The sequence below is a fragment of the Pelophylax lessonae genome (assembly GCF_965119305.1).
Source record: "Pelophylax lessonae genome assembly, chromosome: 1".
Taxonomy (NCBI): domain Eukaryota; kingdom Metazoa; phylum Chordata; class Amphibia; order Anura; family Ranidae; genus Pelophylax; species Pelophylax lessonae.
In genome coordinates, this window is record NC_138768.1 from 351,967,147 (window position 1) to 351,979,390 (window position 12,244).

The 12,244-nt window shown below is 40.6% G+C and overlaps 1 protein-coding gene across 3 annotated transcripts in view; it reads right to left on the bottom strand.

The window, feature by feature from the left end:
• Positions 1–12,244, bottom strand: part of NTRK2 (neurotrophic receptor tyrosine kinase 2) — a 305,915-nt gene that overhangs the window by 254,741 nt on the left and 38,930 nt on the right. For all 3 annotated transcript variants that reach the window (XM_082261136.1, XM_082261135.1, XM_082261134.1), the window contains 2 exons: positions 11,358–11,429; positions 8,972–9,040 (listed from right to left, as the gene is read on the bottom strand). In XM_082261136.1, the coding sequence (XP_082117262.1) occupies positions 8,972–9,040; positions 11,358–11,429 (141 nt within the window). The remainder of the gene's footprint in view (positions 1–8,971; positions 9,041–11,357; positions 11,430–12,244) is intronic.

Genomic DNA, 12,244 nt, shown 5'->3' on the forward strand with positions numbered 1-12,244 from the left:
AAAAGCAGTTTATCATTCCTAACTGAATCATATTAGCATCCTTCATCCTAATGTTATCCAGCTGTATAAGTGATAATGAGATATAACTTGATCTAACAGGGCCAACATAAGCTCCTCAAAAAAATTTTAAGTGACAGAGAGTGAAGACATCAAAATTTAACATTTGAATACACTATAATCAACAGAAAATATATCATTAATCATACAAATGAAAAAAATAATGGAAAAAATGAAAATAAGAAAAAAAAAAGAATAAAGAAAAAACTTGTAATATTAAATTGATAATTAAAAATCAAATAATGGCCTATTGTAATCTAGAATTGTATGTCCCTTCTCTCTGCAATTAAATCAGTCTTTATAACCACAGGGATGCGTATACCCACACACCAAAGCCTAGGGGACAGTGCCTAAATATATTAGGACTTTATTGAATAAAGAGATTTCTATATGTGTGTTTTTGTCACTTATAGGGAGAGGTAAGGTTAAAAATGTCCCTAATGAACCGCCAAATTTATCTGTGGGCAGCTCTCACTGAAATTACTATATTACAGAGGCTAAGAAGTCAAGGCTGGAGCCTAATAACAACCACACCTCTATCTTCAGGGTCTAAAGATGCTCCATGCCATCATAATACTACCATTTATTTAGGACCTCACACAGAAATAAATAATAGTCCCCCAAAAAGAAGGGAAGGCATAGTCACAGTCCTATTACTGAAAAACCATCAATGTATTAGTCAAAATTAGGTCCTGACGAAATGGGAGAATTATGATGGCATGGAGCATCTTTAGACTCTGAAGATAGATGTGTGGATGTTATAGAGCTCTGCTGTTTTTTCTTGACTCCTGGGCCTCTGTTATATAGTAATTTCAGTGAGAGCTGTTTAGGTGTGAATTTTGAGGTTCATTGGGGAACTTTTTTACCCTACCTCTCCCCTATAAGTGACAAAAACACACATATAACAATCACTTTATTCAATAAAGTCCAAATATATGTAGGCGCTGTACTCTAGGCTTTGGTGTGTGGGTATGCGCACCCCAGTAGGTAGAGATTAAATTGATAATGGGTGATATTTATTTAGCATTGCAGTTCTTACTAAGCTTTCCACTCTGCTCAATATATGTTTGCCATACAGTTGATTGCTTCACGGCCTGTGATCAGTGTCATTCGACAGTGTCTGTAAAACCCTGCAAAAACCCGTTTTACCCTCTTCTCACAAAGAATATCTTTAGCTCTTCTGTAATTTTGGTGTCTCCTGGACACACACAATTAATCTGACACATGCACATTTTTATGCACATGCCTTTGACACAAGCAGTACTCTTTAAAGGGACCTTTCTCCTTTGTGTTTTCCAATTATTGATTTGATTCTGCCCTGTGCTGTACTTTTCTAATCCTGATTATAAATTTTGTTTTGGGTTTCTCATTTTGGTCTACATCTTTAAATTAACCCACTATCTTTTTTCCCCAGAATCTAGTTTTCCATGTTCTCGATTTGGACAGCCTACAATTCCCAAAATCACTCTACGTATGCATTCTTAAACTTCATTTAAGCTTTTATCTTTGATTATTTATAGACAGTGAGCTAATCACCCACTAAATCCCAACTTGGACCCTCAATTTCAAGTAGGTATGCTGGCAACCAGGGAAATAGGACTAGGAACTATAACAGTTGCATCCAAGACTGGGACCCTGTTCCAGGGGAAGGGGGGGGGCACAGACCCCTTTCTTCTGCCATCATGCACTAAGGACATTGGTACTGGTCAGCCATATTCTGCAGTGTGAGGCTGGTATCGGCCATCACAGAGCACCGCACAGCAGGAAATGTAATTGAGGACTTTATTTTCCTGAACCCTTTGCACAACTCTGCTCTGTAGTATGTGACTGCCTAGCTCTTGAATACACAAAACACACTGGATACATAGGTAATGTATTGGGGGAACAGTAGAGTAGTAAGCAGATCCTGGGGAGGGGGGTACATTTGTACAATGGGGGGCACACTTGAACTCAGACTCCTGCAGCTACCTTAGGTTAGGGCAGGGGGTGTGATATTCTGAACAATCCCTTAACAATAAATACTTGCAACATTTTGTTAAAGCGTATCTTTATCAATAAATATGACTTTCATCCCTCTGCCTCATACTTCTTCATACTTCAAAATTTCTGTGTATGCACAAATACCAACGACACCCCCGGACATGCACAGTCTATGACACCTGATCAAAATGTGTGACATATCTGCAAGTGCACAGATGTTTTGTGGGATTTTGTATATGAGGAGGCATTTTGTGGGTCTCTGCCAGGTTCTATGGACCCGTGGAGCGCCTGCGCCTGTGGGGGATATTGGTGTAAGATGGTGTTGCAGGAGCAAAGCAAAAAAAATATCTTTGGGCTGGAAGGAGAACAGCGCTGGACTCATGAATTAGTCAATCTGTTGCTTTATTTCTATACAGAAAAAATTATCAGGGAATAGAATCAAGATTTTAGCAAGATAAGGTAAAGTTCCTCTTTAAGGGCTCATGCAGTATTACTGCAGCTCAAAAAAAGCTGCTTTTACAGGCATTTGAGCTTTTATTTCAGCTTGAACAAGTGTGTGCTTTTTGGGCTCTTTTGCATGTTTTTATTAGAGATCGACCGATTATCAAACCCGATATGCAATTTCCCCAATATATCGGAATCGGCTTTTAATTTACCAACATTGACGATATTTCGGGAAAGTGCTTGTACCGGGGTGATGCCTGCAGCTAGAGACATCAGCCCGGTACCGGTGTCCATAGCTGACGGTCGGCTGTCTTGTAATGACAACCGATGTGGCTGAGAAGCCACTCGGCTGTCATTCCAAGGAGCGGGAGGGGACGTCCCCCCCCCTCCCACCGCCTGCCGCGGCTCGCCCGGGTCTCCGGGAATCCTACCTTCACCGCCGTCTGACCCGGGTCTCCATTTCTTTGAATTTGGCACCGCAAAAAGCCTTTTCAAAACCCTCCCCTCAGCTTATTTTCCTATTTTTTTGTGTGTGTTAATGAGCTTCTTTGAGTTCCTTCATGCTTTTTCGCTTGTTTTTGGGCACTTAGGCGTCTTTTCTGCTAGAAAGCTCCTCTCAAAAATGTGAGTTTGGTGGGGGGGGGGAGATGGGGGCGGTTTCTGCCAGTAAGAGCATATGCCTGTAAACTCCTGAAAAAAAACAAAGTGTGCATGGACACATTGGCTAACATGGAGGTGAGTTTTCAAGCAGAAAAATGAGAGCTCAAAAAAGCTCAAAAGCCTGTAGGAGCTGCTTCTTTGAGCTGCAGTGTGCATAAACCCTTAAGGTGTGCTGCTTGTTAAAAATGGGATAAATGGGCAAATTGCCATATTAACATGTATTTACTAAGTATTTCTATAAGTGAGAATTCTGTTTAAGCTTCAAACAAAAAACTGTATGTCAAGGTATTACATAAAACAAAGGGTTAATGAGTTAACACTGTCCATTTCTCCACACTCCACTCTGTAATCATACTATCCAAAAGAAAATATAAATTCCTGAACTACATGACCTCTTTTTCACAACTGGTCCAAGAAGTTTGGGAAACATAATACGGAATGGAAATTGGCATATCTCACAGCTTAGTGTGTTGTGGGACATGCAATACCCATCACATGAGGTTAAAGTAATAGATTATTGCACAACAATATGAGATGCTGCAAACATTGGCTAAGATAGCATAACTCCGTCATACAGCTGCTCCAAGCTGACATTCAATGCTTCACAACATGAGACTTTAGATGCAATCAAACATGCTGTGAAGATGATTTCCACATGTTTTATGTTTTTATGTTCGAAAGTGACAGTGATTACTATTATCTTATGTTCTACTATGTACTATAATGTTCTATCATCGTGTGAACACAATATCGTCACCAGAAACCTAACTACTTATTATAGTTGCTCCAAGTCTAAAAATCTTCTATCGACCTATTAAGGGATTAGGGAACAGGAATTGGCTTTAAATTGGGAAAAACATTTTGTAGCTAAAGCCAGCCACCAAAACGAAAGTGCCGGCCAATTTGCACAAGGGTGGTCTAGCTGGGAGTATCTGCGGTGTCAAGACAGCAGCAATGTGCGGAGTATATTAATAATACGAAGCTCAATTGCTTTATTCACTTTAGATATTTATTTAAAATCTGATGATTCTTGTCTGTTCTCTACATTTTAATTTTGCACATTAGTGAAAAAGTAAAGGGTTCAAAAAAAAACAAAAAAAACTTTTTTTTTTTTTTGGGGGGGGGGGGGGGGGTATCCCCATCAGGTAGAGTTTAAGTGATAATAAGTCCAAAAACAAAAATGTAATAAATTGCAGTTTACCAATTCTTATATGTGGTGGCTGCATTCGTTTTCTTTTCAGAATGTCTTCCCTTTATTTCATCTATTGATATTGATACTGCCAGTAAACACTTTGGGGTTGATTTACTAAAGGAAAATAGACTGTGCACTTTGCAAATTGCAGTTGCACTCTGCAAGAGCAGTTGCTCCACAGCTTAGTAAGCTCTGCTGACCGCCATCATCCAATCATGTGCAAGCAATCTTCTTTTTTTTTTTTTTCCTTGCATGTGATTGCGTATTCTTTGCAAAGTGAGGCTTTATCTCATTTACTAAGCTCTGGAGCAACTGCCCTTGCAACTAAACTTTGCAAAGTGCACAATCTGTTTACCTTTTATTAAATTGACCCCTTCCTGTCTTAGGATGTGTGCCTTCTAGATGAAGTAGTAAATCAGACACCTTTGGAGAGCAGCATTGTCAGTCTAGGCCGCAGGGGTCTTCAAACTATGGCCCTCCAGTTGTTCAGGAACTACAATTCCCATCATGCCTAGCCATGTCTGTGAATGTCAGAGTTTTACAATGCCTCATGGGATGTGTAGTTCTGCAACAGCTGGAGAGCCGTAGATTGAGGACTCCTGGAGGGGAAGGCAGTGTTAGACTAGCAGATTTAGATGGACTTGACTAGCAAACTGAAGCTGAACTTCAGCTTCATCTTTACATAGATGCAGATACAACAAATAGCTCTCTTTTTCCTTTTCTGATAACTGTTTTACATAAATTAATAAAAGCTGGCCATTGTAAGAACCCATGACAGTGTTAAATGGTTTATCTCAACCCCCCCCCCCCCCCAACTGCTATTTTGTCTGGACAGTTTGGTCTGTTGAAGGAAGCTGAAAAATAACAAACTTGCTGGTAGGATCACAGGGTGAAAACAGAGGAAAAGGCCTAAAAATCTATTACTATTAACTAGTTACTGTTACTAAAACTATTACAATTGTAACTTAAAATTGTCAGAAACAACATTGTTGTTTCATGTTGAGCATGTCATTCTCTGGTACTGATAATAAAACAACACAGAAATAGCACTAAACGGCTCCTCTATTCTACTGCATATAGTACATACACTCTGCCAATCAGAATGTAAGAAAAAAAGGGGGGGGGGAGTCAGTTTCAAGGCCCCCCTTTTCCTCATGGGATTATGGAGGCGGCAGTTTCAAGTTTCCCTGAAAGGTACATGAGGTACTCCTTTCCTGATTGGCCAGTGGAGTCCGGTGGGCTGCGAATATTCCAGAGTCTGGGATTGGTTTATTGGGTCACCTGACCCTTGCAAGGTTCTGGAAATTCTGGGATTGCCTATAAAAAGGGGTGTTTGGTGCAATTTTTGGTCAGTCAGAAGAAGGATTTTCCAGGACAACTCCCCACTGACCCCCCCTCCCATCCCTCATCGCGGCTTGATATGTGGTGGGACCTTCCTTTTCAATAAGATTAAGAAGAGGGGGGGATAATTGATAACCTTTGTTTAAAGTATAAGATGTTAGTCTCGAGCCGTAGTGGCTGGGCCATATTTGAAGTATTCGGTATTTTTGAAGTGAATGAATAAAGTATTCAGTAGTATGTTTAAATGGTTTAATTGTAATTTTGGTTAAAACCAATAATAAAGCAGCGGCCATTATTTATCCAAAATAAGGAGTAGTGTGGTTTATTTATTAGACAAGTAGCCTGCCTCCTAAAATACCCATATTCTTTCCAAAGTATCAGTCTAAGGCTGGCCATAGATGTTCAGTTCTCTTGTACAATTTTCTATTAGATTTACCAAAAACCATATAATATGAGGTCAAAGCTAAACACCACTTTCAATTGTATCCAATTAGGCAGGCCTTTGTACTACATAGCTGAAGGTAAATTTAAAGAATATTGTACAGAAAATTGTAAGAAAAATGTATAATGTATGGCCAGCGTTAGGCTCCATTTACACCTGAGCGCATCGTTTTCAGGCCTTTATTTGGGCGATTTTCAGGAGCTTTTTTGGGCATTTTTCAGGTGTTTTTTTGGGCATTTTTCAGGCGTTTTTTGCAGGTGTTTGGAGGCAGGCATTTACATCTAACCAAAATGCCTGTAATCTACCAAAAGAGAAGCTCAAATACGTTTTTGAGCTTCAGGCGTTTTGCTTCAGGTGACAAAACACTCATATGTGAACAGGGGCCATTGAAATGAATGGGATTTTGCTTGTTGGGCATTTTGAGACTTGATGAGTGTTTTACGAGCAGAAAAACGCTCAGGTGTGAACAGGGCATTAACATAGTGCATGTTTATCAAGTCACTTTAGGGGTAATTCATTTTTTATTTTTAATGTAAATGCACTGCATACTGATCCGAATATACTCTATTACTGACTGTTCTGTTTCTTTGTCCAACACAGGTTAGCTGCATCAATGTAAACTGCACTAGCAATTCCATTAGCGATCGTCTCTAAAGCGACTTGAGATGAATGTATGGTGGAATGCAACACAACACAATGTAAATATGGTCTAGCATTCTCGAATACTCGAAACAGAGGATGATTGCCTTTGTGCCTGCATCCTGATAATACAGGTACAAATATTTATATATATATATTTTGTTTTTTTTAATTCACAAAAATCAGTTCACACATACGGTCCGATAAGATCTGCCTGTCAGTTTTGCAGGCGGACCTGATCGGATGCCCCATGCATCCCTATGGGGCAGCAGATGGCAGCGGAGACATCTCCGCTGACACCCGCTGCCATCCAAACTGATCCAGTCTGTGAAATCCGGAGGGATGGAAACCCTATTTTCCATTCGTCTGGCAGATCAGATTGGATGGGATCGGATGAGAACGGACAGGCGGTCCTTTCTCATCCGATTCCCCCATAGAGGACAGCAGGGATCTGACAGCTCCGTCTCCGCACACAGTGTGGAGACGGAGCTGTCATCCGCCTACTCAGCGGGGATCGGCGGATTGATCCCCCGCTGAGCAGAACGGAGTCCGTCGGCAGAACGGACAGGTGTGTGAAAGGACCCTTACTGTACTGCTTCATTGCATAATATTTTTTTCTTTACTGACTGTAGTGAGCCAAGGATGTCAAGCAATACATAACATGTTACTTCTCAGTTTACAAGTCTTTCATGCATCAAGTTCTATGACAATAAAACTAGCTATATTTTCCACTGCTGACAAGTGGTTAAACTAGAAACACAAGAATAAAAGTTATCCTTTGATATTTGTATCAGACAAATACAATGAAAACATGAAAAAACACTTTGTACTTCAGCTATAAAGTAGGACAGCTTTGGCCTTTGGCCTTTGACCTGGCTCAAGTTCTGTGTTTTTTTCACAAGTTATTCTATTACTTTAAGGTGTAATTAGTTTTACTACATTGCTCAGTAATGGTAAGGAAAAGGTCAGCTAGGATGAAGATATCTTGACCATCATAATGACATCACTGCTACCTATAGAGCTTGAGGTGAGAATGGAAGAAGGGGATCATTATTATTAGGGCTAGTGCCAGTGAGATATGTAATAAGGGCAATTTTAGGTGTGTAGTGGCAAGGGGCAGAGGTTAGGTTAGACTGGAGACAATATATAAGCAAACTTGATTCATGAAACGCATCTGCTGTTTGAGGCATCTGTTCATTGTGCTGTCATGTTTTTGGAGAAATAAAGACTTTTTATCCGCTAACACTGGAGTGCTGTCAAACCATTTCCTATACAATCACTACTTTCATGGTCCACGGACTAGACGTGCACCCAGCACAGATTGGATACTTATCTCTCACCTGGAGCGGCATCAACCCCTTTGTGACAGTGTAGACTGGAAACTCTGTCAACTTAAGAAAACTAGGAGCTGCTAGCATCCTAACAGTGCTAAAGTGAGTCCTCCTTCTCCTTTAACGCATTCCTATTTGCTGGTGAAACAGCCCATCATAGCCAAAAAGACTTTGTGGAGAGGGTCTTAGCAGCAATTTTTGACTCTACAAGAAGTGTCCTTGCTTAGCCTGGCGAGAACACCTGGCACTTATTATAAGACTTGGTGTTGGAGTGGTTTGGTGTTAAGGGCTGGCTTAGGCTGGCCATACACGTTCAATTTCCTTGTACAATTTTCTGTTAGATTTACCACAAACCACATAATATGAGGTTAAAGCTAAACAACACTTTCACTTGTATCCAATTAGGAAGGCTTTTGTACTACATAGTTGAAGGTAAATTTCAAGAAAATTGTACAGAAAATTGTAAGAAAATTGTATAATGTATGGCCAACCTTAGGGTATAATAAATGCTGGGGTTAAGTTTTAATGGGGATTTAGGAGAGGAAAGGGTTGAAGAGTAAAGCGAAGTTTGCAGCTTTCTCACCAATCATTGAGCTTTGCTAGTTTATGGTGTTTTCAGCACCAAAATTCCTCTAAATTTACAACGCCAGACTCCTGATGGAGCAAACCATCATTCTATGGTCAAAACATGTTCTTGCATCTGGGACAGAAAGGCACAAGGCAAGCCTGTGGTCATCCTTCATTTATCAACACACATGCATGCAGGCACTTCAGCATAATCACTTCACTTCACTTTATTAAAGCTTACATAAAGCCTAATGCATATTAATTTTTTTTTTTTTTTTTTTATAAAAATCTTATTAGAAAGTTGAAAATATTACTCACAGGTCAGTCAACGAGAGATGACGAAATAGTTTTCGACTTAAAGTTGGCAGCTTATTTCTGGAAAGATCTCTGCAAGAATGAAATATTTTGATTTAAAACAAACATCATAATATCGCTAACTAATTGACTGATAATGTTCTGTGGCCTAACTAAAGATGTATGGACCACCTAAATATAAGTACAGTTTTCCTGAAGTAAGCAGGGTAAGTGCAGGGGTTGTGCGGTAACACAACAATGGGATCACACCCTGATAGACTCTCTGGTGTGTTGTCTGTAGTCTCCGCTTGCTAAGCTAGGCACCGAACACTGAGCAGTCAGTATGGTAAATGGTTAACTCTGTACCTACTAGGAATTGGTTATAAACCTAATTATTTGAGTCTTTGAGACAACAGCCAGTCGTGCATGGGGATGGGTTGGGGGAGGTTGGGCTGTCTCCCTCTCACCTGTCCCCCATCCACCCATTGGCGGCCATGTGCCTCCAGTGTGAGGACACTAAATTAAGAGTGTAGGACTGCAGATATATCAGGGTGCCGTGAAGTGGCTCTGCAGCTTTCACATGCGTTTGCAAATGTGTGTCAACTAAACCCCTGTTCTTTGTACCAAGAGACAGGTTATATTTGGTTGGTGACAGACTGGAGGGTGAGTACATCAGACTGGGGGCTGGCTGACTTTCATGCACCTCTTACAATCCTTAAACCTCTTTTTGTGTCCTACTAGGAATTGGACTACCAGGGGCTGACTGGCAACTTTCGGCCCAGGGGGCAAGGACAAACCAGAGGCCCATGGTGCAGAAAACTCGGCCCCCTTCCACTCTACCTCTTCCCAGCCTCCTCCTGACCCCCATTCCAGACTGAAGCTCAGCTCCAGGTACTTTCTACTCCCTGGCTAAATTGGGTGCCAAACCTGGCCAGCAGGGGGCAGTTGGGGGAAGCTGGGACAGCTTGGTTGGGGCTGGCCGGGGGAGGAGAGTCTCCAGTGGGGCATGGAACCGGCCTCTACTCAGATACAGTTTACACCACCCATGCTGGGGGGGAAGCCTGTGCTCTGTCCTTGTTTTTAACCCGCACTTAGTAGGTCAGCGGCAGGGACTTTTTACTTCTCTTCACCAGGAATTCTTTAGGCATGTCTGTGGCAGAAGCGGTGCAGCCTTTTTACGGGGCATCAGAGCAGCCCAGGGGGCACTTGCTCCCCTGGCCCAGTCCTCCTCTGTGGACTACAACCTTTTCTCCACTGTGTGATAAGTAGTTTAGCAGCACCTACAATAACTTCAGACACTGTTAGTAGCCTATTGCTCTGCAACTTTTGGTGATGCTCCACCACTTTTGGTCCCACTATATTTTTTTTATTTTATCTATTTGTTTTTGTAGCATCATCAAACTTATTGGCTAGAATTTGAAATGACTTAGCAGTTATCCAAATGACTCAAATATCAACTTAAATTCCAAACTATTGTATGGCACTTAAAAGGTCTGACGTTGGACATCGGCCAGACACATTTTTCTTTTCAGAGGGTAGGGGTAAGATCCTCAAAAACGTATTTATTGCTGGCTATGTCCCCATTGTGAAGAAATGTTATATATAAAAGTGGGGAAAGTCGAGACCCTATTCTATCCAAAACCCTCTGCATATCCTGTATGTATAGCAGAAAAATACTGGTGGAAAGAAGAGAACATCAACCTAGAGCCTAAAACGTATATAATAACTAAAAGCTTTCTGTAAAGCACAATAAAACAGAATTTGTACATTTTTAAGTACAAGAATGCAGATGAATTAATTGTTTTACTACTTCTCACTTGCCTGCTAAGCTGTAAGCATTGTCCAAGAAATGTTAGCATGGTATGAAATACACTGAGGAGGTAACAATATATTGTCCCCATCCAGAATAAACGGTTTAAAACTTTAGTTAATGCAATAGTTAATTTATCAAAATAACCAAATTTCTTAAATAAAAAACAACATTATTTATGTCTACAATTACTGTACCATATCTGTATACCAGAGACATTAATAACAGTCTAATTATATGGCATGTCAGTTTGGGAGACTTGACCTTTAGGCTTATAGGCTTAGCAGCAATAGACATCTGACACCTTCTATAATTTTAGATAATTTTTAATGTGGGCTATGCCAGCTAAAAAGAAAATGTTGGCTAAGCTTGCTAAAGAAAAAAAAAAAGGAAGGCTTAGAATTCTCAGATAACTTTACTAGTGTTTCATTGAAATTTAAGGTTACATATCACATCTTATTGTAACAGGCAGTGAAAGCCCAAACAGCTTGTCTTTATATGATTCAGAGGTGTAGTAACACTTTCAAGGAATGTCTGTATGCTGCAGATCATCTGCTATAATGGCAAAGCATTTGCTCAAGTAAGAAATTGATTACTCACATGTAAGTAAGTTTGAGGTTCTTGCGGAATGCCTGGCGAGACACAAACTTGAGGCTAGAGTCTACCACGGTTCTAAAAGGAAACAGTCAGAGTTTAGCAAAGTCCCCAAATAACACAATCTGCTGCCAGGATTTAATAGTCCGAGGACAGACGTTAGCTCCATATAACTCACATATACTGTAAGTAATGTGTTCTCCTTTACAGAAGAAAAATAAGTGATACACAGATTGAAATATACATGTGTGATTTATAATTAGTTATGTTAACCACTTCTGGACCAGAAGATTTTCCCCCTTAATAGCAGGCCATTTTTTTTTTTGCGATTCAGCACTGCGTTACTTTAACTACTTGCCTTCTGTGCACTTAAACACCCTTCCCATCCAGACCAATTTTTAGCTTTCAGTGCTCGCACGCTTTGAATGACAATTGCGCGGTCATGCTACACTGTACCCATATAAAATTTTTATCATTTTTTTCACACAAATGGAGCTTTCTTTTGGTGGCATTTAATCATCTCTGGGTTTTTTATTTTTTATAAGAAAAAAGACAGAAAATTTTGAAAAAAAAAAAGTTTTTCTTATTTTTTGCGAGTAAATTTTGAAAATAAATACATTTTTCTCCTTCACTGATGTGCGCTGATGAGGCGGCACTGATGGGCACTGATAGGCTGCACTGATGGGCACTGATGAGGTGGTACTTATGGGCACTGCTGAGGTGGCACTTATGGGCACTGATGAGGTGGCACTGATGAGGAGGTACTAATATGCCGCACTGATGAGCACTGATAGGCGGCACTGATGAGCACTGATAGGCGGCACTGCTGGGCACTGAGAGGTGGCACTGCTGGGCACTGAGAGGTGGCACTGACGGGCACTGAGAGGTGGCAC